Source organism: Protopterus annectens, chromosome 5.part1 (assembly GCF_019279795.1).
Source record: "Protopterus annectens isolate FY-2018-M chromosome 5.part1, PAN1.0, whole genome shotgun sequence".
NCBI classification, from domain to species: Eukaryota; Metazoa; Chordata; order Ceratodontiformes; family Protopteridae; genus Protopterus; species Protopterus annectens.
The window spans coordinates 414,233,066-414,260,365 of NC_056736.1; the positions used below are offsets into that span (position 1 = coordinate 414,233,066).

Consider the following 27,300-nt stretch of genomic DNA (forward strand, 5'->3'; position numbering starts at 1 on the left):
TCTGGAGCGTTTCTCCACAGGCCTCTGCTGAAAATGGTCTTTGTTCCAAGTCGGACTTTCCTGGTAAACAAATGTTAAACAAATACATAAAAATAAAGTAAATAATACATATTAAGGCATTTATTCAGGTACTGCATCTTCAACAGATTAAAGTGGAAACCTAATCACCTGTGCATTTGGTGAAAAATTAATTTATAAATCGCTTTCTCCACAGCACTTTTAGCAGTAGAATTTAATTCCAAAAAACACTTAAATGCAAAGACCATAAGTCATCAAAACCTGTGATGAGGGCACATTCATAAAAATAGTGAATAGTAGCAGCATGCAGTTATGTTACTTAAACTTGCATGGAATCACTGAATTTGATTTTCTTCAACATACTGAACGTTTTTAATAAGTCATTAAAACTTCATATATTTAAATTAATATTTAAGATGAACAATTAACAGTATGGAAAATTTTGCAATCACCATCTAATTTCCTGTGAATGGGGACATTGTCACTTCTTCCCACAACTGTTTAATTTTTGTTGTCGTTGAAAAGTTCTTTGACTGCCTCAACTCAGGATTTGTGTGATCAAACTATTAAACAGACACAAGAAAAATGACTTGAGAAATGACGTACTCGGGCTTTCCTTGCCAAAATACTGCAGCAATTTGCAAGTGTTGCACGTAAATCCAGCCAGCGAAGGCGAAGCATGGCATAATTGGCTAAGGTCTTTGCTTCAAATGCACAAGGTAAAATGTTTGATCCTACCTCTGGCCAATGACTATATGGAGCTTGTATGCTCTCCCTGAGTCTCTGTTGGGTTCCTCATGGTGTATTAACGGAGACAAAGATTTTTCTATTTCTTCTAAACAAAGGGATTACAAGGAGAAGCTGCTTGGGACTTCTTGTTTACAAGAACAGATCCCTGTATGATCTGGGCTACGCACTATCTTGGGACACAGGTATCCAGCAATCCTGAGAACCCTGCAAGTATCATTATGATGACCTGTGGAGCTAGCTGTCTGATAGTCTCAGACACTGGGAAGCTGAGGTGTAATATGCACCTCATAAAAATTATTCTAGCTATTTATTTCAACACACCAAGATGTCAGACTATAAATCTTCACCTGTAATATATATTAACTATGTACCTTACTGGGAATACAAACAAAACATACCAACCAGTAAAACAACAAACAACCACGAAACGGGAACCACACCAACTTTTTAGTGCTTTCTTCTTGACAATGCAAAATACTTCATCAGAATAAAACATAACTGGAACAGCCACCTTATATACACCATTCAAAAACACCTGATTGGACAACTACAAACTTTCATTCCAGTTTCGTAGTTATTCTTTGTTTTTTACCTTTGCCTTACAGAAGAGGAGGAACATAGTTTTAATAGGGCGGCCTACTGCAGGAGGCAGAGCAAATTATCATCACAGATATGTAGATACATTACTGTATACTCTTATTTTATTTGATTCAGCACACTTATGACAACTTTCCCTTTTCTCTCTCTCTTCATTCTGCAGGTCATACAAAAGAGACTGCTGTTGCCCCTGAAGCTTTATAAAAGCCAGAAATCATTGAGGCTGACGGCAGGTCCAAGTGATGATGGCCAGGACTACTTTGCCAGATGTGTGATGGCCCCTCTCAGGTACAGTCCTCCACACATGCAACTGCTAAGGTGTGTCCCACCTCCCAAAATCTTAAATTTCATATTTAATTCATGGTGCTTTGCTATATACTGCTTACCTACTGCTGCCACAAAAAGCAAACCGTTTTCACTCAATGTCAGCCAAGTATCATGACAGCAATTCAACAGAATATGGAGAGCTGCCTAGGCAAGCATGTCACACCCTGCCTGTATGATGTTCAGGCTATTCTCTGCTGTCAGAATTAGTGTGACACTGGCACATACTAGAACAGCAGCCAAAAAGAATGCTGATGCATATTTCACAAGTGAGCAGAGAAAGCAGATCAGAAGAGCTGCATGCCTGAGGCATACATTCCTAAAGGGCTTTTCTGTGCTGTGATTCTGAACATACACAGTGAATAGCACTCAGAGTCCACCAATAAAGTACAGTTTTGTACCTACCATAAATGTAGATCTTTGAAGATCCACATTGCTGCAGTCCTTACATATGGGGTAGTCCGCTGTCCTCGGTCGGCCCGAATACCAAAGTATTAGGCTGACGTCGGTCAAGGCGCTCAGAACTGACATCAGAACGTCAGGGTACAAAAGCGCATGACCGACGTCATATCCTCAGTCTTTTCTTGCCCCAGATGTCAGAAGGCCCTAAAAAGAAAGCCCATAACCAAAACACAGGAAAAAACACCCAACCACCCATGTGCAAACAATATATACAATATATACAATATTTACAACCCAAACCACACAACCACCTCAAAGTACAGAGGGGAAGGAGGGAGGGTAAATTGGACTGCAGCAATGTGGATCTTCGAACATCTACATTTATGGTAGGTACAAAACTGTACTATGTTCTTCATCTCACATTGCTGCAGTCCTTACATATGGGTAGAATCCCAAAGCAGAGGTAAGGGAGGTTGGCAAACTCATAAAGCATTGGGAGCTGCCAAAATGCCCTGTAAAATTGCAGTGGCAAATCCAGCCCTAGACTTAGAATAAAGTGGAAGGTGGTAATGTTTAGAGAAGGTATGCACTGAACTCCAAGTAGCTGCTTCTAAAATATCTTTAGTAGCTACCCCCCTTAAAAAGGCTGTAGAAGTGGCAGTAGCTCTAGTGGAATGAGGTCTGATCCCAGCCGGAATCTCTTTACCATGATGGGAGTAACAGAAAGCAATACAAAAACCAATCCACTTAGAAATAGTTTGTTTTGAAACAGGTTTTCCCTGAGAACCCAAAGCAAAAGAAACAAACAACTGCTGAGACTGCCTGAACCCTTTAGTTCTGCTCAAATAATAACGCAACTGCCTGTGAATATCCAAAGTGTGCAAAATCTTTTCCCCTTTATTTTGGGGGTTTGCATAAAAAGTAGGCAAATGAATGGTTTGGTTTAAAGCCACACTAGAAACCACTTTAGGCATAAAGGAAGGATTAGTACGCAAAGATACCCTGTCCTTATGGAAAATTAGGAAAGGCTCAACTGCCATAAGGGCCTGTAATTCAGAAACCCTTCTCGCAGAGGTAATGGCCAACAAAAAAGCAGTCTTCCATGATAAAAACTTCAACTCAGCAGTAGCTGCAGGCTCAAAAGGTTGTAGAGTGAGTTTCTCCAACACAAAATTGAGATCCCAAGCAGGAGTAGGAGCTCTACGTGGGGGTCTTATATTCTTTGCCCCTCTAAGAAATTGCTTAAACAAAGGATGAGAAAATAATGGTGGGTCACAGTCATAGTGAGCAGAGATGGCTGCAGCATGAACCTTTATGGAGGAGAAGGACAAACCTTTGTCCAATAACTCAGTAAGGTATTGAAGAGAAACACTTAAATCAGGTTTGGAAACATCAAAATCCTTTGCTGTGCTCCAAATAAAAAATCTCCTCCACTTATCAGCGTAAACTTTCCTTGTACTAGGCCTTCTGGCCTCCAAAATAACATCCAAAACTTGTTGTGGAAGCTGAGACCCTCCGGGGCCTAGAATAGAATATGCCAGGCTGTTAGATGCAGAGACTGAAGTTTGACATTGAGTAACTGATTGTTCTCCTGAGACAGAAGGTGTGGAATTGAAGGCAAAGGCTATGGAGGCTCCCGTACCAGACTTCTCAGTAGTGGGTACCAGTGTTGTCGAGGCCAATCCGGAGCTATTAAAATCATGGATGGCTTGTCCTGTCTGACCTTCAATAGTACCTTTGGGAGGAGAGGCAGTGGTGGAAAGGCATAGACGTGAAGATTGCTCCAACTGAATGATAGAGCATCCACCTTCCAAGCTGTGGGATGAAACCTTTTTGTGCAAAACTTTGGCAACTGGTAATTTAGTGGAGAAGCGAACAGATCTATGTCTGGAGTTCCCCATAACACTGTCAACTTTTGAAATACATGAGGATCCAATTTCCACTCGTGAGGATCCATTATCTGTCTGCTCAATACATCTGCTAAGGAGTTCTGTGCTCCTGGTAGAAACCTTGCCTGAAGATTTAGCTGTAAACTGAGAGCAGTCTCCCACAAAATCATTGCTTGCCTGCAAAGTGGGTATGAATGTGTTCCCCCTTGCTTGTTGATGTACCACATGACAGTTGTGTTGTCTGTTTGAATCAACACCTGTCCTGGGAGAAGTAATTCCTTGAAAGCTATTAATGCATATTGGACTGCTAGCATCTCCTTCAGGTTGATATGCAAATGCTGAAGTCTGGCAGGCCACGTGTCTTGTACCCATTTTCCATTTAGATGAGCTCCCCAAGCTTTGTCGGAGGCATCTGTCGTTAGAATCTGACTCGCCTCTGGCCGGGTCACAGAGAGTCCCTTGTTTAGGTGACATTCCTGAGCCCACCACAAAAATTCCTTTTGAATGCAAGGTATTATTTGAATGACAGTGTCCAGATCTTGGCAGTGTTGTGTCCATACATTTTTGAGATACCACTGAAGCTTCCTCATATGCAGTTTGGCATTGGGAAGTACCAGAATACAAGATGCCATGAACCCCAAGGCTTGAAGGACTGTCCTTGCAGTCAGCCTGGACTGACGAGACAATTGATGGAAGTAAAGAGAAAGATTCTTTTGTTTGTCCGGGGTCAAAAAGGCCATCTGGGATGCTGTATTCAGTCTCACACCCAGAAAGCACATGTCCTGAGAGGGTACTAGACTGGACTTTATTTCGTTCACAGAATACCCTAGGCATCTTAACACTGCCATCACATACTGTAGATGAAGAAGTTCGTCTTTTTCTTGAGCCAGAATCAGGCAATCGTCCAAATAAGGATAAATTTGTATTCCTCTTAGTCTGAAGAAGGCTATCACTGGAGCCAGAACCTTTGTGAACACTCTGGGTGCAGTAGATAAGCCAAAGGGCAATGCAGAGCACTGATAATGAAAAGTCCCAGCCCGAAAACGCAGATACTTCCTGCAACTGAGCCGGATAGGAACATGAAGGTAAGCCTCTTTGAGATCCAGAGTCACCATCCAGTGATCTTTGCCCAGCAAAGGTAGAAGCTGTTGTAACGTCAACATTTTGAACTTTGGAATGTCCAGATATGTGTTGAGGATAGATAAATCCAAAATTGGTCTCCACGTGTTCCCTTTCTTTGGTACTAGAAACAGGCGAGAATAAAATCCTAGGCCCACTTCTGACAGAGGGACCGGTTGTATAGCTCCTATTTGAAGTAGTTGAGTAATCTGTTTGTGAGCCTCCAATCTTTGCTGAGGAGGAACGTCTGGCATGCCTTTGAAAGGAGGCAAGGTATGGAAATAAAATTTGTAACCTTGGTGTATAATGTCCAATACCCATTTGTCCTGGGTAATTAAAAGCCAGTTTTCCTTGAAGAGTGCCAACCTTCCTCCCAAAGGTGCTGCCAGGCAAGCAGAATCTGGCAGCTGAAAAAGTAGGTCATTGGGCCTGTTTACGAAAGGACTGGCCCCTGCCCTCACCCGAAGATTGTGCAGGTGAACTCCATGTTCTAGGCCTGAAGGTACTCTGAGCTCTGCCCCTACCACGCCTAGATCTACCCCTAGACTGAGAATCAGAGGAAGGATACGTCCACCCCTTAGTAGGCCAATTTCTACTAAACTTAGGAGGCTGAACCTGCAAAAAATCTTTAACAGTCTGCATAGACTTAGCCTTGTCTTCCATTTTCTTCAAGACAGACTCCACAGGTGGACCAAACAACACTTCAGACTGTAAAGGAGCATCCAAAATCCTGGTCTTAACATGTTCTGATAAATTCTGATCCTTAAGCCAGGCATGCCTGCGAAGAACTGAACCAGTGGCAGCCACCCTAGAAGAGGCCTGCAAAGCATCAAAGCCACACTGTAAAGAATGCTTACCCACCTGTTCAGAGACATGTACCAAATCTTGTAATTCTTTACATTCAATGCCCTCTGCTAAAGCATCCACCTTAGATTTCAATTGAGAGAGAAGAAAATTCTGATACTTCAACATATGGAACTGGCAATTCAAAGCCCTCATAGCTAAAGTAGAAGAGGTATATACCTTTTTTCCCCATCTATCCAAGGCTCTAGCCTCTTTATCTAGAGGAACTGGATTTTTTACAACAGAAGCCCTGACACCCTTAGGTCCCTGGCTAATAGTTTCTGGGTCTGCCCTAGGACTCTTATAGAGATATTTATGAGCTTCAGGCACCCTGTAATACCTATCCGGTTTAACTGGCGCAGGAGGCAGAGAATCAGGATTAAGGGAAGCCTCCGAAAACACATCTTGAACAACATCCAGAACAGGTGGTATAGCCAAGGGTCTATGCTGAGGTAAAAACAAAAATTCCCTTAGCCTTTTCCGTGAATCAGAAAAATCCTGACCTTCCCACTTAAAATGTTCCCTCATAGAATGAAGGGTCTCTGAAAAAGAAAAATCCTCTGGAGGAGAAGCAGAAGGAGTGGAATCCTCTGCATCAGAATCAGAATAAGGAGTGAATTCCTGTACATCTTCAGCCGAAGACTCTGAATCATCTGAAGCCTGTTCAAAACTTTCCAACTCTGGCTCCACCCTAGGCCTCTTATCAGGAGGGGGCATAGAACCTCTAATCAGAGTAATCAAATCTTCTGCCATTTTAAGCATGTGCTTCTTAGGCACAGAACCTGCAGAAATAGGACTGACACCAGCAGAAGACAAAGCAGGCCTGCCTCTGGAAGAAGCCTTAGACACAGAAGGAGAAGGCCTAACCACCCTGGGAAGGGAAGGAAGAACAGTAACCTGAGAAGCCCCCTCCGCCTGACCTGCCTCCTGAGAGGCCACATCTTGCAAAATCAAAGTCTCCCCCTGAGACTCCAGAGAAGCCTCCGTCGGAACCACCGGTTCCACTGAAGCCTCTAAAGAACCGGCGTCCGGAACGGACGACTCATCCTGTCTGGGTTTAACAGCTTTGTCTTTGCGCTTCTTCGCGGTAGCGGGCGTCGGAGTATCCGACGGCATATTATAATTGCACCGCTTACCGAAGACCAGCCTAGCGCAATCTAACCTCCGTTTAATGGTGCGCTTATTAAACCTAGCACAAAAGCGACACCCGACTACGTCGTGCTCAGGACCCAAACAAGGAATACACAATGAATGATAATCTCTATGCGGTATCTGTTTCCCACAAGAAATACAATTATTCACTTTTTCTGACATCCGGTAAATAACTGAGGCAAGAAAAAAACAAAATATTCCCCAACGGGGTACTTAGCCCAACTTGGATTCGGTCTGAAACTTCGAACTCGAAAAATTTCAGGAAGCCGAACGGCACTTGCAACGCTGCTAATGCATCGGACCATGCGGCAAAAAAGACTGAGGATATGACGTCGGTCATGCGCTTTTGTACCCTGACGTTCTGATGTCAGTTCTGAGCGCCTTGACCGACGTCAGCCTAATACTTTGGCATTCGGGCCGACCGAGGACAGCGGACTAGCCCATATGTAAGGACTGCAGCAATGTGAGATGAAGAACATCCACATATCACAACTGAAGGTCATGTAACACAGTTCATTAACACCAGTTTGCAAACATGTTAGGAGCTATATCCTAGCTTTACATGGATGCATTTTTAGATAAAAATTGTAAAACAGCTGCTGATAACTTGATAAATAGCAAGTTACTACTTATCAAGCTTGAATTTATAAAGATACCCATGGTTTCACAAGTTAGCTGCTATAGCTTATCAAGTATGAGTAAGCAATATTATTTGCTCATCCTTAGGCTTTGTGATTTTAATATTGTGTTTAGATCTAAACTTTCTCTTGGAGACTTAAAAAAAAATATCAAAGGTAGAGAACACAAACCAAAACCTTAAAATCCCTAAACAGACATGAAAGGTTCTCCTAGGAACAGCAGATCTTCGATGTATGACATTCTGTGAAATGCAAGCCTACTTTTTACTATAGTTCCAGTATTTTTTCAACATCCACAATTTCAACATGTAGATTACTAAGCCTACCAGGAATTCAGATTGCATGTGGTATTGCAAAGTAAGAATGTGACTGACACAGGGCAGGATCAGGGGATAGGCAACACTGAAGAGAGGCCTGCTTTGGGGGCCTGGGTCTGGCTTCAGAACAGTGCCCCTGCTGATGTGATCCCACACCTGTTATTTAAGCTCCACAAGGCAAAGATCTGCCTTATGTCTAGCCCCTATTTCTTCAACTCTGGCATACAATGACCAAAGGTTACCTGCACTCAAGTCAGGGCCAAATGACACAGACCTAATGGCCTGAATGAGTCGGGGCAGTCATAGGAAGGAAATCCTCTATCCTGGCTATTAATGATCTACAAATGCCTCACTCTAGGGACCAATGGATCACTCTGGCAAGCTAAATGCTCAAACCAACTGACAGTCCCCTGTGTGGTTCAAGAAACTTGGGATACATGTCCCAGGGTGGAAGCTGAGGTCACTCATTTCTAGTTTTCTCAACCTCCACTAATGTGAACCCTTGGCAACTAAGGACTAGCACAGTGCTTTCAGAGATCAGAGGTGGCATAATAGTAGACTTGCCTTCTGCAGAGTTAAGTTGTGACCTGCTCTCAGACTGTTTATCCTTTTGGGCACTGTTCATTTTGGAAGTTTCTTTTGCCTCATAAAATTCAATCCAAATACTGTTCAAAGGGAGGCTGTTGGGCTTTTCAGAACCACAAATTCACAGATTCCTTAATAGTCCTTTGAGTAGTGGAGAACTCAACACCCACAACCATGAGTGTCTGTCCTTGCTCATTCTTAATCAGTTTATAAAGGACATTGGAAGAACACCTTGAAGCTTTCTGCAAAGTTGGAGAGCCTCAGACAGGCATGTTGTCCCATGGTTATGCTGGACCCAATTGCTTTCACTGCTCCATCAGCTTGACTGTCAATATAGTCAACGATGATATGCTGACCAGCACTGCTATCGATGATCACAGATTGTGCTACAGATAAATATAAGGTAATGTCTTCAGCGTCTACTGTACTTTCTGGTAGATCATAATGAAAATTAATCATACTGGTTAGGCAATTCAATGCCCTAATAATGAATGAACCTGATGCATAAATATACCTGCAAAAATGATTCTCAGCCTGTGAAACCTCACACTGGGGAAGGGATCTAAGGGTTCTATCAGAGACCCTTCTTGGTGGTAGCTGCCACTGCAGTGAAGGCATACTCGGGGGTGGGAGGATCTTATCTAGTTTCCTCAGTTTGCCATGTTGGGTTCTCACCATGCCCTATCCACTATGAAGCCGCTCATGATCAGTGAAAGAGACAATCCAAGATGTAAGGAGGGGCATAGCAAAAGGTCTCCTGCAAAACCTCTTCTTAAGAGGAGGTTGGTTCCACTTGCAAAAAAAAAATCTGTTTTAATTCCATGATCTCTCCAAACTTGGAGTTGTCAGGAGGGTACTGATGGGGAAGCATCCTTTTTATCCAATATGGTGCCTGTGGTGGGGGACTTCACAGTGAAGTCCAAATGTCTTTTCATACTATTTTTCTTTAGAATGCATGAAAGGAGTGCCCAGGAGAGGAATGTTCACAGGAGACAATGACCCATTGTCAGCTTTCCACTCCTCTGCACAACTAGGATGAGGATGAGAAATCCAAGGTCTTCAAACTAAGGGGCATCCTGCAATGCTACTAAAATCAAAGCAAGACAACAACCTACCAGGTTACACTAAAACAGTCTCCTATCCATCAGTTGTCAGAGTTGGGGCAGTCTGCATCAAGATCAGTCCTCTAACAAACTCCATCCCGAGATGCTGATGCTGAGACAGGGGGCTCAGAGTCTCCACACAGATGCCGACCCCAACACCAAAGAGGGCTTCAGCACTAATGACAGTCACATCCAACAACTACAACATGGGATCTAGTGGACCTTGCACTGAAAGGATCAGCATTACAGCTACTGGTGCCAGTGGAGACACTAAAGCAAATGGAAGACATCCATTCAGTGCTGAAAGTTGAGGGTAGGACACTAGCTCCAAAACACTCACTGCCAATACAGGAGCCAGAGAAAAAGGGTTAGAATTCAACAGGAAGGGACCTTCTTTAGATATTCTGGAAACATAATCAAAAAGGGACTTCAAAGAGACTTAGCTGACCTGACTAACAAAGGAGGAAGGCCTCTTTCTCCAGGTAGCAAGAAAGCTCCCACACTGAGGAAAAACTATTCAGTCTTCTCCTCACAGTAGGATCTGACACTACCAAAGACTAAAGCTGGGATACCCAACAGAAGGTGGTGTTCTGTACAGCAAACCTCCACTTCCTGGGCCACAGATGCGTCATTCCTGGTTACCTTCAGAGAAAGGAAAAGCCTGTATGGACCTGTCAAAACAGTCTCTTCTTCTAGTTGTTTGGTTCTGTATCCAAAAATCCAACAAATCTTGGAAGGGTCTCCCAGGTGATCTATCGAAGGCACACAAAACAAAGGTCACAAACATCCTGGGCACACAAAACAAAGGTCACAAACATTCTGGTCAGACAACACAAAGGTCACAAACACCCTGGGCACACAACACAAAGGTCACAAACATCCTGGGCACACAACACAAAGGTCACAAACATCCTGGGCACACAACACAAATCCGCCTGGGCACACAACACAAAAGTCAAAAATATCCTAGGGAGGGAGGACTTCTGGCCACACTTTGTATATTTTCTGAATTCTTAGACTTTGTCCACAACATCCTTTACACACAGTAGCACTAAAAGCAAATACAGTGAATTAACCAACTAGCCATCTGTAAAAGCCAGTAAAGGCGTACGTCATTGGGTGGAAAAGCAGGACTGAATAAAATAACTCCTAGCTAAAAATAACTAAATGCCACTGTTAAATTACACTAAAAAAGAAAATCTCAAAGTTTTTTTTTTTTCCTTCAAATTAAAAGTTCACTTGTCTCATAAAATGTGAAAATGTTTGAGTCAGCAATAACCCTGGATGTATTTATTTGGTCTACTGGCAAATGTGATGTGGAGAGGAGGGGAGGGGGAGAAAAGACACTGTCAGAAGCATGGTCCAGTACAAGAGAGTTAAGGGAGACATTCCATAGGTGTGTACTAGGCTAATGGCCCTGAAGCCTTTACAAGCCTAGCCCATAAAAATTGCAAAGGCACCATGCCACCTTGTGTTAGTTCACAGTGCCCCTTATCCAGTAGGGCAACTGGAATGATCCCTGGGGTGAACTTTGTCACCAATCTACTGGTCAGGATTTCTCTTGAAGAGGACCAGCAATGTGCTCTGCTTGACATGAATGGAAAGCTTATTCCAGAGTATGGCCAGTCTTTGGGAAATGAACCTGTCCCTACAGCATGTTCTGCTAATTGTGGTAATGAGGTTGTGATCTCTGGAGCTTGTGGTACGGGGGAATTGGGATATCTTTAGGTGTAGCAATTCAAGTAGGGCTATGTCACATATGGCTTTGTAAGTCAAGCAGAGATCACCTGTAAGTTGACGATAAGAGACTGAGAACAGCTGAAGTTTTTTGAGTCTGTCCGTGTAGGACATGTGTTTAAGGTCTAGGATCCTTTTTGTGATGTACTTTTGTGGCCTCTCCAGCTATTGTAGGTGTCTGGAGTCAGGTACATGCCAAATGGGGCGCTATATTCGATGATTGGTCTAATAAGGGATGAGTAGAGAGGGATGATGACCTCTTTCTTCTTGAATACGAAACATTTGGTTATAAGATGTGTCACGTAGAAGGACTTTCTAACCACAGTGGCAATGTGGTGGTCGAAGGTGAGGTGGCCGTCAACCTGGGTACCCATATCTCTTATGGTCCCTTCAGTGTTCAATGGGCTCCCATCAAGGTGGTAATTTGTGGGAACTGAGTTTTTTCCAAAGGGGATGATAACGTATTTTTGGCGTTAAGCTTCAGGCCATGGTTCCGACACCAGTCACTGGTCAGAGAGCCCCTTTTGTAGGATGTCTGCATCACTTGGGGAATTGATAATGACTCCTAACTTGCAGTCATCAGCGAACTTGGTCAGTCAGAGTCCTTCTGTGTTGGCCTGGACTTCTAAGAAGTAGATGCCAAACAGGAAAGGGTCCAGGACAGAGCCCTGTGGGCTGCACTCGTGACTGGCCGACAGTCTGACTTGGAATCTGCAACTTTCACTCTTGTGGGTCCTGTCTGTGAGCCAATTTGCAACATACCTAGTGATGTAAGGGTTGATGCCTAGTTTGCTGAGTTTATCAATGATACCCGAGTGGGGAATGGTATCAAAGGCCTTGGCCAGGTCGAGGTAAGCTGTATACACAAGCTTATCCTCATCCACAGCCTTGGTGACTGCCTCGAAGAAGTCAACCAGGTTCAGCAGGCAGGATCTCCCCTTGACAAAGCCAAACTGTGTGGAGTCAAGAGTTTGAAGATTGCCTATATCTTTGTTAAGCAGGTCTATAATGATGCGCTCCACAGCTTTGTATACTAGACTCGTTAGGCTAATGGGGCGATAGTTACCAGGGTCTGTAGTTGCTCCCCCTTTATGGAGCGGGATGATTGTAGCAGTGCGCCATTCGTTAGAGACATAGCCTGAGGTAAGGCTGTGATTGAACAGGGCGCACAGATGTGATGCCAGTTCGTTTTGTAGCTCATGTACAACACAGCCAGGGATATTATCAGGTCCCATGGATACTGTATTCTTGGCTTTAGACAATGCAGCTTGTATCTGTGCTGCAGAAAGGGTGGTTACCAGGCTTTCTTCTGGTATTATGATTAGGCCCTTGGGGGTGGGTAAAGTTGGCACTGAACCTGTCTGCCAGTATGTTGGCTATATCTGTTGGCTCAGTACAGGAGGTGCCATTGTGCAATAACTCAGAGCAAATCTGGGCATTACCTTGGAGGTTTCTGATATAGCTATAGAAGGCTTTATGGTAGTTTTTGGTGTCAGCCGCAATTATGCCTTCATAGCTGGCTTTAGAGGATTTGATAAGGGATCTCAGCTTTTTGTTGAGAATGATAAGGGAGGTTTCCCAGTCTTGTGACTTTATTTCTTTCTGCAACAATTCTTCCTCCTGTTGTAGAGTTCAGTGATGGCTGGGGACCATCAGGTTGGCTTCATTTTTTTGGAGGATTTGAGCCTGTCAGAGCTCTGTAGATGTTGGTGAGTAAGCTGTCTCCATCGACCAGTGCTAATAATAATAAAGTGGATGGACTGGATCATGCAAGATACAAAACTGCGGCATTAGCAAGGATCATGATCAGAACTGCAAGAATGGTAAAAAAAAAAAAAAAGAACCTTCAAGCTCAAGAAAACATGCACTCAGACATTAAAATGTAATAGCTGTAAGTGTCTCTCAGGAAATGAGACCACCAATTTTTTATCGAATGGTGACTGGTGGAGAAAATGAATTCAAAGATTTCACACAGGTCAGTCCTTGACATTTGATGTGCAATTTCACATACCTCTTCCTCTTCCTGCCGCCTTCGTGCACATTCTTCTCTCTCCTTCTTCAAAATGAACTCTTCCTTGGCCTTCTCTTCTCTTTCCAGCCACTCTTGATGCAATCTCTGTCTACAAGAAAATGTACAGCAGTTTGAGACCCTCAGCTACTTTAGTAAAACCACCTTTATAACCATTAGCACATTTTGTAGTCTTAGTCAACAGCTATGAAACCACTTTGCTACAAGTGGAAAACTAGACAGAAAACTACAGAAAAGTACAGCTGTGTACACTTACCATAAAAGTAGATGTTAGAGTGCATTCACTGATGCAGTCATTACATTTGGGTAATCTGCTGGCAGGGTGCTCTCAGTCAGCCTGATTAACAAAGTCTTGGGTCCTGCATTAGTTGCTGTCCCTTCTTCCATGACGTCAGGTTGTCAGGGGTATAAAACATGCAGTCGACGCCATTACATCAGTTTTTCTTGCCCCAGATGTCAGGTGCCCCCCTGATGGGGAGCAAATAAACAGAAAAACACAAAGGTATACCTCCAACAGAAAGCAAATACACCAAAAAGGCTTTTAAGCATAGTAAAGGAAAGTAGAGGTATAGCCAGAAAAAGTTAGGGGGCTGGAGGGAGGGTAACCAGGACTGAAACAGTGAATACACTCGAACATCTACATTTATGGTAAGTGTACAAAACTGTACTATGTTCTTTGTGTTTCACTGTTGCAGTCATTACATTTGGGTAGATTCCCAAAGCTATGGCTGGGAGGAGGAGTTTATACAGTATTAGAGCCAGCTATAAGGCCCTGCAAGACAGCAGTGGCAAAACCAGCTCTGGATTTAGAGAAAATTGGTAAATGACAATGCTTGGTGAAAGTATGTACAGAGCTCCAGGTAGTAGCTTCTAGGATGTCTCTGGTAGGAACACCTCTGAGAAAGGCTGCAGAAGTAGATGCAGCCCTGGTGGAGTGAGATCTGATCCCATGGGGGATAGGTTTTCCATGATGCTTATAGCAGAAATTAATGCAATGGCTTATCCATTTAGAAATGGTATGTTTTGAAATAGCCTTCCCCTCTGCCCCTGCAGCAAATGCTACCAGCAGTTGTTCAGATTTTCTTCGAGGTTTAGTCCTGTCCAAGTAGAAAGTACAGTTGTGTACACTTACCATAAATGTAGATGTTAAGAGTGTATTCACTGTTGCCAGCAGATTACCCAAATGTAATGACTGCAGGCTGCCCTCAGTCGGCCTGAAATCCAAAGTCTTGGGTCCTGCGTCGGTTGCGGTCTTCTCTTCCATGACGTCAGGGGTATAAAACATGCAGCCGATGCCATTTACTTTAGTTTTTCTAGCCCCCGATGTCAGGTGCCCCCAAAAAGGTAGCAAACAAATATACATAGGTTGTAGAAGATAGAGAAGGAAAGAAAATCCAGAATGACAGGGGGATGGCGGGAGGGTAACCTGAACTGCAACAGTGAATACACTCGAACATCTACATTTATGGTAAGTGTACACAAACTGTACTAGATTCTTTGTGTTTCACTGTTGCAGTCATTACATTTGGGTAGAATCCCAAAGCTATGGTTAGGAGGCTGGAGCTAAACAGCATTAGGTGTGGCTATAAGGCACTGCAGCACTGCAGTGGCAAAGCCTGCCCTGGACTTAAGAGTACAGAGGTAAATGATAATGCTTTGTGAAGGTGCCTTGGACCGTCTTTCCCAGGAAATGTCCCCCCAGCCTAACAGGGAAGAGTCCGTGGTCACCTTGGCCATAGGCTGGGGAAGACAGAATGGTCGACATCAAAGATTCGTTTGTGGCTTCATCCACTATAGCATTTCTTCCTTGCAACGGTTTGTAAGAAGTATCATGTGGTCAAGTGGGTGAGTTAGAAATGACCATTGTGCAGAAAGGAGCCACTGCAAGATTCTCATGTGCAGTCTCGCCAGTGGTACTAACGTAATGGCAGCTACCATGGAGCCCAAGAGTTGCAGTACAAGACGTAATGGTACATAGGTCTGAGGAAAAATATTTTGGTCTTATTTTCGAAAGCCTGTGAAGGGGGAAGAGAAGCTTGACAGGATGTTGTGTCAAAGACTGCTCCAATAAATTCCAGTGTCTTCATTGGGGACATTTGAGATTTGTCCTTGTTGATTGTAATCCCCAAGCGGAGAGCGAGACCTTGAGTGTAAGAGAGGCTGCGGACTAGGAGATTCCTGGTCGGAGTGGTAAGAAGCCAATCATCTATATAGGGAAACACCTGGAATCCTTGTAGTCAAAGATGAGCTACCTCAACTGCCATACCTTTGAAAACTTGGGGGGGGGGGGGGGGCTGTCGAGAGACCGAATAGCAGTGTCCTAAACTGGTAGTGATTGGCTCCCAGCCGGAAGTGGTGATCCATCTTTATGTGGTAGCACATGTCCTGGAGGTCTATAGAGCACATCCAGTTGTCCCTCCCTAGGAAGGGAAAAATGGACTATACCGTGGACCATCCAGAATTTTTGAGACTTGATAAATTTGTTCAACAGGCTAAGATCCAGGATTGGTCTCCAGTCCCCTGTCTTTTTTGGCACTAAAAAGAACCTAGAGTAAAACCTGGATCCTGTCTGATCTGGTGGGACTGGTTGGATGACTCTTTTTTAGTAGCTTTTCTATTTCTAAGGCTAATTCCCTCTGAATGGGTGTTACACCTGGGATTCGTTTGACAGGTCTGGGAATTAAATCAAATGGTATTTGGTAGCCTCTGGATATTATTCTCTGCACTTAAACATCAGTAGTAATAAGATGCTTGACTGGTAGGTGTAGAGAAAAATGACCCCCGACTGTTTCCAGAGGAAAGCAATCGGGCCGTTGCTCAGGAGCGATGGTAGGGTCTGCCAGAGAAAATCTCTAGTGCCCGGGTTACGCGGACCCACTCTACCCCAAAAGGTGCATCTTCCATATGAGTTGCCCCCTCTGTCCCAGGGGGATTGTTCACCACAAGTGTCATGAAAAGATCCTTGGGATTTCTTGAACCACATTTTGTCTCCCTTCTGGTTCCTGGAGAAGGACCTCTGGGGGTTGGAAAAGCACATGCCCACAGCAGACAAGGTCTTTCCATCTTTCTCAATACGTGCAAGTGTGTCTCAAACTTTGGGTCCAAAAAGTCCAGATTCGTCGACAGGTGCATTGACGAAGAAGACTTAAAGGGGACTGCGAAGTCACACAACCACATCCAAGCATTAAGTCTCATGACAATGCCGGATACGGCAGGTCGAGCTGCCCCCTCTGTGGTGTGAGATATCAAACGCATCGAGGAGTTTGAGATGGATTCAAGGGTAGCTAGCTGCGAGGCGACAGTATCACGGCACCTCATCAGGCAGTACCCCCACCAAAGAGGAAGACATTTCGGAAGTTAGGTCTCTTTGGAGGCGAGTAAAGTGTGCCAGATAGTTCAGTGACCGAATGGCGAGGGTCACTGAAGCATAGGTCCACTTCCCTAGTCTGACCATGGTCCGGGATTCCCTGTTTAGAGGATGGTCAGTGGAACAATCTTCTGCCAGTTCCCTCTTGGTGGCCGCCATGACCATAGAATCAACAGTCAACTGCTTGGACTAGTGGGGCTGGTCTTTAGGTGTAGATAAAATTTTGTCTGGCCTCTGGGGAACAGGTTCTATGTTGTCTGGGGCCTTCCAGGCAAGCTGCACAATGAGTTTAACAAGATCATCTGCCGATGCAGTCACCCAGAAGTAGATGGCCAGACACAGAAGGCCTGCAAGAACACAGATTCCTCAGAAGAAGGGTTAGAGGACTTCCAATCTCCCTGCTGCTTGAGGATTTCCAGAATGTCTCAATGAGACGTAGTCTGGGGGAGACTGTGGGGACCTTTCCCCCTCATCACAATCAGTGTCTTCAGTGATAAGATTCCTTCGGGGAATCAAGGTGCTTCCTCTTGCACCATTTCTTCTGGGATGGCTCCCCGGTGGGATCTTCTGAGGACGACTCCGGAGAAGAGGTTCTTGCAACTTCCGTGCCCGGGGTCCCAAAACAGAGCATTGGGAGAGGTGCATGCTAGGGGCAGGGGTTCTGATACTGATGTCATTGGTGCTGACTGCGAGCCTTCAGAGTGAAGGACCCTCTCCATGACCTGGACAGCAGGCTCGCCTGAAGAGGGACGGGAGCCCAGAACCAGGAAGGACAACCTCGGAACCAGGGTCACACCCCACACTGAAGAGCCCACTTCCAGGTGAGGAGCTCTGAGATGACTGGAAGCCGGAGCCATGGACACAGACTGTGCCAAGGAGAAAATAGGTGCCGGGCTAAGTACCAAGATATGGATGGTCCAAGCACTGCTCCGAGAGAGCATTGGCTCCATTGGAGCCGATGCAGCAAGGGTGGTCAGTGCCGACAGGGAAAAAACTGCTGTCGGAGCAGAGACAGTATGCACCGGAGTGGACATCAGTACCGGGATCTCCAGGATCTGGGTAGAGGTCGGAGGAGGATAAACAGGGGAAGATGTAGTAAAAGATTCCAAGCCAAGAGGCATGGAAGGTCTAGCTGGAATGGGCAATCCCCTAACTGCCAGAAAATGGTCCACAACCGGCACTAGATCTAATTCATAAAAACACCTAGTGGATCTAAAGGAGGCTGCTGAAGAAGAATCAGGTCTTTCTAGAAAGGTGCTAAACCTCTGCCCCAAAAAGGGTCGTATGTTGGAGAGTATCTTTTCCTTGGCAGATATTAGAGTTTTGGAGTGGATGGAGCTAAATAAACTGTCGGCACCGTGGCCGGGGATGGTGCCGTCATCGGAGCCAAGGACGGCACCAAAGTCAGCGGTGCTGAGGTTGGAACCAAAATAGGGGTGAATATCATGGAGGGCACCGAGGGAGAAGATACAGAGCCTGGTGCCGAAGAGGTCTGCGTCGAGGGTGCCGAAGCATGGACCATACTCGGTTCCATAACTGACAGAGATGCAGGAACAGAGTGATTCAGTTTTTCCTTATGTTTTCTGGTCTTTGGAGGGGGTGAGACCTCCTATCCAGATAGAGACTCCGAAAAAGGTGTCTTGATTAAACCTTTTAAAATAAGTTTATTTTTACGTTCTGCTAATGTACGATTACTAAAACTAGCACAAATGTCACAGTCAGCTTTAATATGATCCACGCCCAAACAGTAGATGCAGAGAGCATGTGCATCCGAGTTAGGCATCTTACGCCCACACTTGTCACACTGTTTAAACCCCAACTTAGCTTTGTCTGACATAGTAAGGTAACAAGGCTATCCTATAGAAAAAACAAAATAAGGAAGAGAAAAGTAAGAGAATACCGAAGATGGTACTTAAAAAATACCACAAGTGGTAAGGAAGGGCCTATCAAATGCAGAAGAGAGGGACAGTACCAATAATGGTAGAATTTAAATTACTAAGGTAAAGGGTAGGGAATAAAATTAGGTTATAGGCGACAGTGAAAAAAAGGCTACATTGACTAAAAAATAAACAATTTTGAAGAGAAACTGTCTTAAAAATAACAATTTTTCTACTTAGCTTTGAGAGAGATGGCTAGCACATCTGACTAGGAACTCGGCAAACGAGATCCGGAGTAACTAGGAGAGGGGCATTGTGGGTAGGTATTAGTGGAGAGGTTTTGACTAGCGCGAGGTGGGAAACGGCCGTATAGGTTTAAGGACGGAATTGAGGTCCTAATAGTAATTAATGAACAAAGATCAGATCTGGTGCGTCATCAGACCCTGACTGAATTTCCACCTGGCTGCTGTTATATGGTTTTTGTTTTTAGGAGTTTGTTATTCCATGTATTCCCAGTTTTGAATTCAGCACTACTGAAAAGGTCACTTCAATCAAATATCTAGGGATTCACCTGGACCCCTTCCTAAATTTTCAACTCCATCATGTCTATGCATACAAAACAACTACTTTTCTGGGCTAAAAGGATCTATCTTTCTATCCATACCCTATCAGAATGCTATAGGTAAAGGCATCTTACTGGTTCAGCCAGAAGAAGGTCTCCCTCTAATTGCTGCAGCATGTAAAAGAAATGCATCCACCATTCAATCTATCTGATGCCATATGCAGATATCTCACTCTCTCCAAAAAATGTACTATACTGTAAAAGCTAACTGGCTGCCTTTGAAACAGTATGCTGACTTTTCACTCATCTCTCAAATGTACAAACTTTTCAAGAATGTGACTTCTCCTCCTCCCCACTAGCCTCCAGACTACTCAGGAATGCACCAACATACAATCTTAGAAGTCCTCTCCTCCAATCGCCACAAAACTAGGATTCATTGCGCAGACCATGCTTTCTCAATCCTTGGTCCCAAACTGTGCAAATTGTTCCCTTCTTTTCTTGAAGATCATTCATCTTACCCCATTTTCCAATCAGAAATGAAAGCACATGTCAAGATGCCATGAAAATGCAACTATTTCTACAGTCATAAATTCTTCCTAACCCCTTTCTCTCTACAAACCTTTCTCTATTTTTTATTGCGATTCTTTCAGCATACCAGCTCAGATCTCCACTCTGTACAAAACACATGTATATACTGCATTTTGTAAGTCACACTGTATACAATGTCATTTATCTATTGCCTTTAAACCCTCAAGCCATTTCAGAGATTCATTTTGTATATAATATGTATATATTTCATTCTGTAACTCACTCTGTATTAAGATGTCATGCATCTACTAGTCACCTGGGCTGAAATTTAAACAGGTTGAATGGGATCAGTGATCTACCCAGGTTAACAAATTCAAAATAAAATAATTTCAGGAAAATGGAATGCAAAGCTACAGTTACAAACGATGAAAGCGAGTACACACAACACAGCTGCCACTGCAGTAAATGGGAGAAAGAAGCTGAAAATTGGGATAGAAGGAAAACAGCAGAATAGGTTAACAGCTTCAAGTGTCTAGGGGGGGGTGGTTAAGGATAAAGGAAGTCTGAATAAGGTGGTCAAAGGTAGAATCAGAGTATCAACGGTACTGCGTGACAGAAGAATGCCAACAAAGCTCAAACAGTGGTGCGACCAGTAGTGCTGTACGGCATAGAAATTTGGACAGTGAAGACACAGCAGTTGAAGAAACTAAAGACTATGTGCCTTTGATGGGTGGTAGGATGCATGCTGAGGAAATAAAAAAATGACAGAGCAGAAGCCAAAGGAGCTCCAGTTGCAGACAAGGTCAAAAAGGACAGACTACAATGCCTTAGGCACACATGCAAGAAGGCAATTTGGTCAAGCAAAAATGGGAAAGACGGGAAGAAGGCAACAGGAAATGGAGAATAAAGATGGATGGATTTAATTAAAGAAGATCTGCAACAGTCAGGTATAACTGTTGAAGGTAGAAGAGTGGCACAGAATCAAGAGAGGTGCCAACATTTGACACAAAATAAAGAACCCTGGTAGAAAACACGAGGAAAATTGAGGTTAATGATAGTGATGAGAACACGCAAATGCATATCTTTCTAGAACGACTCATGAGCTGCAAGACATAATAGGAGCATGGGATACATAGCTTAGGTCATCTTTTCACTACAGACAGCACTGGAAGGGTTACAAATGAAATTGCGTTCAACTCTGGAGCTCACACTGAGGAAAGGAAGTCAAGCTGCCGGAAAGTATGTACCACAAATTCGTGAAAAGGCTGAAGGCAATTCAAGGACAGTCATATGAAGACAGAGATAGCTGGGTACTTAAAAGAACTAAATAGGATTTGGGCACAAAGCACTGCCATGTGCCAAGCAGACAGGCCAAAGTTCAAAATGCAGAATAAGAAATACTACTTCATAAACAGTGTGCTCCTCATGAGCACACCAATTAAAGCAGTAGTACTCAGCACCTCAGAAGCATTCAAAGCAGTCTGCGACATAGAAACTGGATTGGGCAGTTAAGGAAGTAGTAGTTGCTCAAGGGCTAGCACCAGCAATTGAAGAGATTTGGTAAATCACAGGCTTTCCACTAACACATCCACATGCCTGTGAGGGGTGGGAAGTGGGCACAATGGTTAATGTATTTACCTTACAAACAAGTTGCAGGGTTTGATCCTTGTACGGGGTAATTGGTTAGGCTTAAAATGGCCCACAAGGGCAGTTCGCCTAGTATGACGGTACCTATGAAAAGCACAGATCTGTGTCAACAACTTAAACCCCAACCTTTCCATCTTCCTTTCTGGATAGAGTTTACCTCTTTTATTTCATATTTGATGATTGGTGCAACACGTCTCTTCTACAGCCAATCTGCAGAAGCATTGAAAGCAGTCTGAAACACAGAAAAGGAAGGGTTGGGTATGCAGGTCTATATTACAGCACCAAAAACGCCATTAATCAAACAGCTTTATAACTGAAAATGCCATTAATAGACGGTGGTTTTGTGAGATCGTGGTACAGTGAAGATTGGAAAATGTGCCCTTTCCTCTATCTAGTGCGATCTCAGAGTTGGTATATATAATTAGCAGGGGGGGGGGCATTTTTGATTATAAAGCCGGTTGATTAAAGGCCTTTTTGGTGCCATAATATAGACCTGGGTATGCAAGACAGGAGCAATTGCTTAAGGGTAAGCCCAAGCATTTTGATAACACAACAAAAGCATGGATTTAAATTGTGTCATATCTTAGCACTTCAGTTCCTCCCAATGGAGTATTTGCTCTTTTACTGAAAGCATTTCTCATTTGTTTTTGGATTATTACTCTCCTTCTATAGTTAAGGATCAAAATCATTCAAAGCTGGCTGAGATACAGCTTGTCAGTTGTTAAAAGGCTAGCTCCAGCACCTCAGCAAATCTGACACAACAGGCTATACAGGAATACTTTCACATGCCTGTTAAAAGCACATATTTGTGTCAAAACTTAGTACTGCAACCCTTCAAACTTACTTCCTGGATTGAAGCTTTCAGCTCTAGTTCTAGTTTGTTCTTAAAGCAGTACTTCTATTCTATAGTACCTGAACTATTTTAATATCTACCTTTTTACGGCCAACACTCCACATATCTCCAAGTTTCAATATTCCTCCCTTGATATGCCTTTATTTTCTAAAAGTTTCTATATAAATGTGTTCTTTAACTCAAACAAATGGAAAACACTTGCTGGATCTTTAGTCTAGGAATGTTATTTTAAATGTCTTTTTTCTTCTTTGAACTGACAGACCTCTCAAGCCCTCTTTCGTTACTTTTTCAAATGTTGCCCTGTTCCCTCCATACCATCTGTAGATCAATGTGTGTATGTCTCTAAGAAGCTACCCAAGGGCTTGCACAAGTCTGACTGCCATTTTCTAGTAAGCTGTTAAAATGTAAGCATGTATGTATGTAAGCTCTGTTTGTTTATATTTACTGATGCTGCTACCCATCCTAATGCGTCTCTATGTAATAAAGCATCTTAAACAAACTACCCCACCTGCTTCGTCTTCAATTTACAAAGGGATGAGCAACATGGTGTCAGAAGCGGGATATCTAATGGCCAGAAAAAAGTCCAGTTTCTCTACTTTGAATCTGAGAGGCATTTAGCTACAGCTGGCAGTATATACAGAAGTGGACCATACTCGCTGTATGTATAAATCACAAAACAAGTCAGATACGAATGTCTAATGTTAAAATTTGCTCCAACTATTTATTATTCACAAAATATGAAACAAAGCATACATAACGCTCTAACGATATTAAAGTCGAAATGTCTGATATTACTAGAAATATTCGAATTACTATGGAAAATGTTTGAAGTAAAGTTTGAATTGTATAAAACGAATGAAACGAATAAAATAAAAGAGAAACAACCACACTTTTCACAAAACACGTATTTTTCGCATTAACTGAGGCTATCCGAGTTATCAGAATTATATGTAGAGTTAGCATGTTTGCACAGTATTACAGTAAAGTTATTTTGCAAACCACAGCCATTTCAGAGTATATTTCGCAAAGTACAGTATTTCAGAGAGTTTATTGTGCATTTGTGTGATACTGCAAGTTGCAGAGAGGCAAGTTACTCAAATATAATTACAACAGAATTACAAGGGCCATATTTGTAGTGCGTTTGTGCATACACTGTTTGCATGGCTGAAGGATTTCGAAAACCTGGTCCACTAGTGTTTGATAATATTATAGAGAACTGGAGTGTGTTTTAGCAAGAGTAAGACATTCATACAGGCTGCATTTTCTGATAAAGATGACCATACAAAGGCATTTATTCTGCTTAATTTAGCTGGGTCAGAAGCCATTGAAAGGAAAACTTCACTTGTGTATGCATCTGCTATCTTTGCTGGAGAGGGAGAAACAGTCGCACTGTTGTACCGGCTGAGTCAAGAGAGGACCTTGAGTGCTTAAAATGTAAATTTAGAAAAATGTGTAACCCCCAGATCAACATTACAATGGCAAGGCACTTATTTTACACAAGGGATCAAAAGCCAGGTGAAACTTTTGCAGCATACACAACAGCCTTATTTCTCACAGATAAAACATGCAGATTTGGTGATTTAAGGGAGGAGTTGATAAAATGACAGACTTTGTGTGGTATTAAATATGATGCTGTGAGAAATATTTTAATTTGCGACAGTGATTTAACTTTGAATAAGGCCATTGAGATTTGTTAGATATATGAGCTCACAGAAAAGCACACAAATATGCTTACAAATTAGAAAGGTGTGTTTCCAGTGGTTAAGAGAAATAGGCATCCCGGTTAGTTTGACCTCCTTCCATTATGTACAGAGATATCTGAAATTGAAACTGGGAAGATACTACTACTGTGCACTATCCTCACTTGGCTAAAAGAGTGAGCAAAAGCAGCTCAGTATGCAACCTCCTTTTCACACTAAAGAATATGTACCCTAGTAGGGCAGCAACAATTTGAAAATATAACAAAGTACAGTTGTGTACACTTACCATAAATGTAGATGTTAGAGTGTATTCACTGTTGCAGTCATTACATTTGGGTAATCCTGCTGGCAGGTTGCCCTCAGTCGGCCTGAATTCCAAAGTCTTTGGTCCTGCGTCAGCTGTTGCTGCCCCTTCCCTGACATCAGGTCATCAGGGGTATAAAAGAAGCAGCCGATGCAATTTTCTTTAGTTTTTCTTGCCCCAGATGTCAGGTGCCCCCAAAAAGGTAGTCAAAATTTATATCTATATATAAAGTAACATGCAGCAATACAAACTTTACCTTCATCCAGAAGCAAATACACCACATAGGTATACAAATCAAAGAAGGAAAGATAGGTTCCATCAGAAGAAAAGGGGGGGGGGTTAACCTGGACTGCAACAGTGAATACACTCGAACATCTACATTTATGGTAAGTGTACACAACTGTACTATGTTCTTCGTGTTTCACTGTTGCAGTCATTACATTTGTGTAGATTCCCAAAGCTATGGTTGGGAGGCTGGAGCTAAACAGCATTAGGAGCGGCTATGAAACCCTGCAGAACTGCAGTGGCAAAGCCTGCCCTGGATTTGGAGTAGAGTGGCAGCTGATAGTGCTTTGTAAAGGTGTGCACTGAACTCCAAGGAGCTGCCTCTAAAATTTCCTTGGTTGGTACTCCCCTGAGAAAGGCTGCTGAAGTGGCTGCAGCTCTGGTGGAATGTGGCCTAATGCCCTTAGGCACTGGCTTTCCATGGTATCAGTAGCAGAAATGAATGCAGTGGCCTATCCACTTTGAAACAGTCTGCTTTGAGATGGACTTTCCTTGTGATCCTGCAGCATATGCCACTAGTAATTGCGCTGTCTTTCCATACTTGGCTCAGCCACATATCTGTTTTGTAGTCCTCACACATGCTGTTTTGAAGCGCTTCCATTCTTCAACTCCACCTATTTCCTCTTTTCTCTTCTCCTTGACTTGCTAGAGTCCCAAGTAATTCCATGAACAGCTGTGCTTTCCCTACAGTCAACTTCCAGGTCTTCTGCTGGTCTCTGCTGACCTTACAGCCTTCTCCGACCACTGCCTGCAGCCGATTGTGGAAAACAGTGGTTTATGCTGTGGGCTGACTTTGCAATCACGGACACTTCCCCAGTGAACTTTTCTTATTAGGAAGTCTACCAGAGTTCTCTTTCTGTGTTGGCTACTGTCAAGCCATTTGTCAGACAGAAGTCTAGAATGGCCTCTGGTTTATGCCTGTTGCCCAATCAAGTGGACCCAGGCAGTCCTCATATCCTGTTAGTGTGTCTAGAGATGTGCATTCAGGTCACCCATTATCAACACAAACTGAAGGTGTCCTGGTTTATCCAGTAAGACCTTCAACTGCTGCCTGAATGAACTCTATTCCTCATTATCACAAGCCTGCTAAATACTACCCTATCATTAGGCTGGACTCTGACTGCCATGAGTCTCATTAAATCTGACAACATCCCTCACTGTCTTCTAAAGCCTCCCCCTCACCACAACTCCCACTCCATTTCTAGCCTGTCCCTCTTAGTGGATTCTAGATCCCAAGCCAAGTGGCTTTGCTCCATCTCGCCTCCTGGATACACAGGATGACCACCCCCCTCCTTACCATCATGTAATCCACTTCCAACCTCCATCCCATCATAGAATCTACAGTGAGGGTGTGGCAATTCCTATTTCATGCTTGGCAGGCTGATTGTTTTTTTACATCCAGTTTCTGCTCAGAGCTATCCCAGGCAACTGGACATTGTTTGGTCAGTAGCTTAACCCACAGTAACCCTGAATCAATATGACAGGCACACACTGGCCAGTATGGGACACAGTCACCCTCCCACCATTAGTATGGGTCCCTGGTGTTGGTTGGCGTAGGCAGGGTCCTCAACCTATACTATTTCGTGACATTAGTCAACATGACCAAATCATCCAGAACCATACCATTTTTTACACCATCAAGTAGCTACCTCTGACACAGCACAGAGTAAGAGTTCCACATTCTCCTGTCTTAAGGATAGTGTGCACCACATTAGATGGCCAAAGTGGTTGGTCTACACAACTCTTCGCCCTGTAGAAGACCATCTAGAGTCGGTCCTGCTGCCCACAGCTCCATTCTTGACAGTTAGATATGGAAACACTCCCTGTTTCCTCTCACATTCAATAAACACACGAAGAACATGCAAACTCCAAAGAGGCCTTCGCTGGAGGTCAGGATCAAACCATAACCATTATGGCACCTGGTCTTTTAGGAAAGAAATGTATGTAATACATACACATTTTAAACACACTATTACATAAACATGTAACCATGTATGTATGTCTAATTACAGCCGGACATGCTGACTTACCATTTGGCCAATCGTTACTACCTTGAAAACAGCTGACTAATGCATTACTACTGATCTCAAAGGAAAACAGAAGATATAGAATGCCTACACAAACCACAAACAATGACATGTACAACCTCCACAAACTATGCTTTCTGTGAGGGATCCATATCCACCACACCTCTCACTTGTACGTAATAAATTCCAGTGTCATACATCTGCGAGCAAATCAAAACATTGCTACAGCTGACTCAACTTGAGCTGACTACAACATATTTCTATATATTGATGTTTCAATGATCAACACCACCTCCACTACTTGTTAAAATAATGAAATGCTACTAAAATCGATTTCTGAATATTCTCTCTACCCATTTTATTAAGTCAATTTCTTTTGAATTTGGGTTTAGTTCAAATCTTAAGAGTTTTTGCACAGTGCATTTAAAAAACCACAAAAGGGCTACAGACACAGCCAGCTTAGCCTTTAGAAAAGTATTCAAGATACAACATAAATAAACTTGATTATTCAGTGAAGTGGCAAGATACGCAAAATGATGGCTACAGAGGAAAAGCACAGACAATAACAGTAAATGAAATCCACTACTGTCAAGCTTTTTTGTGCAAGTTGTTGTCTAGTCATGTTTTCCACTATCTAACATCTGAGA

General features: G+C 43.2%; 1 protein-coding gene across 1 annotated transcript in view; it reads right to left on the reverse strand.

Moving 5' to 3' along the window:
- The window catches only part of ZRSR2 (zinc finger CCCH-type, RNA binding motif and serine/arginine rich 2), a 748,465-nt gene that overhangs the window by 439,546 nt on the left and 281,619 nt on the right, over window positions 1-27,300 (reverse strand). The window contains exon 3 of the mRNA XM_044073070.1: window positions 13,486-13,594. Coding sequence (XP_043929005.1) covers window positions 13,486-13,594 — 109 coding nt within the window. The remainder of the gene's footprint in view (window positions 1-13,485; window positions 13,595-27,300) is intronic.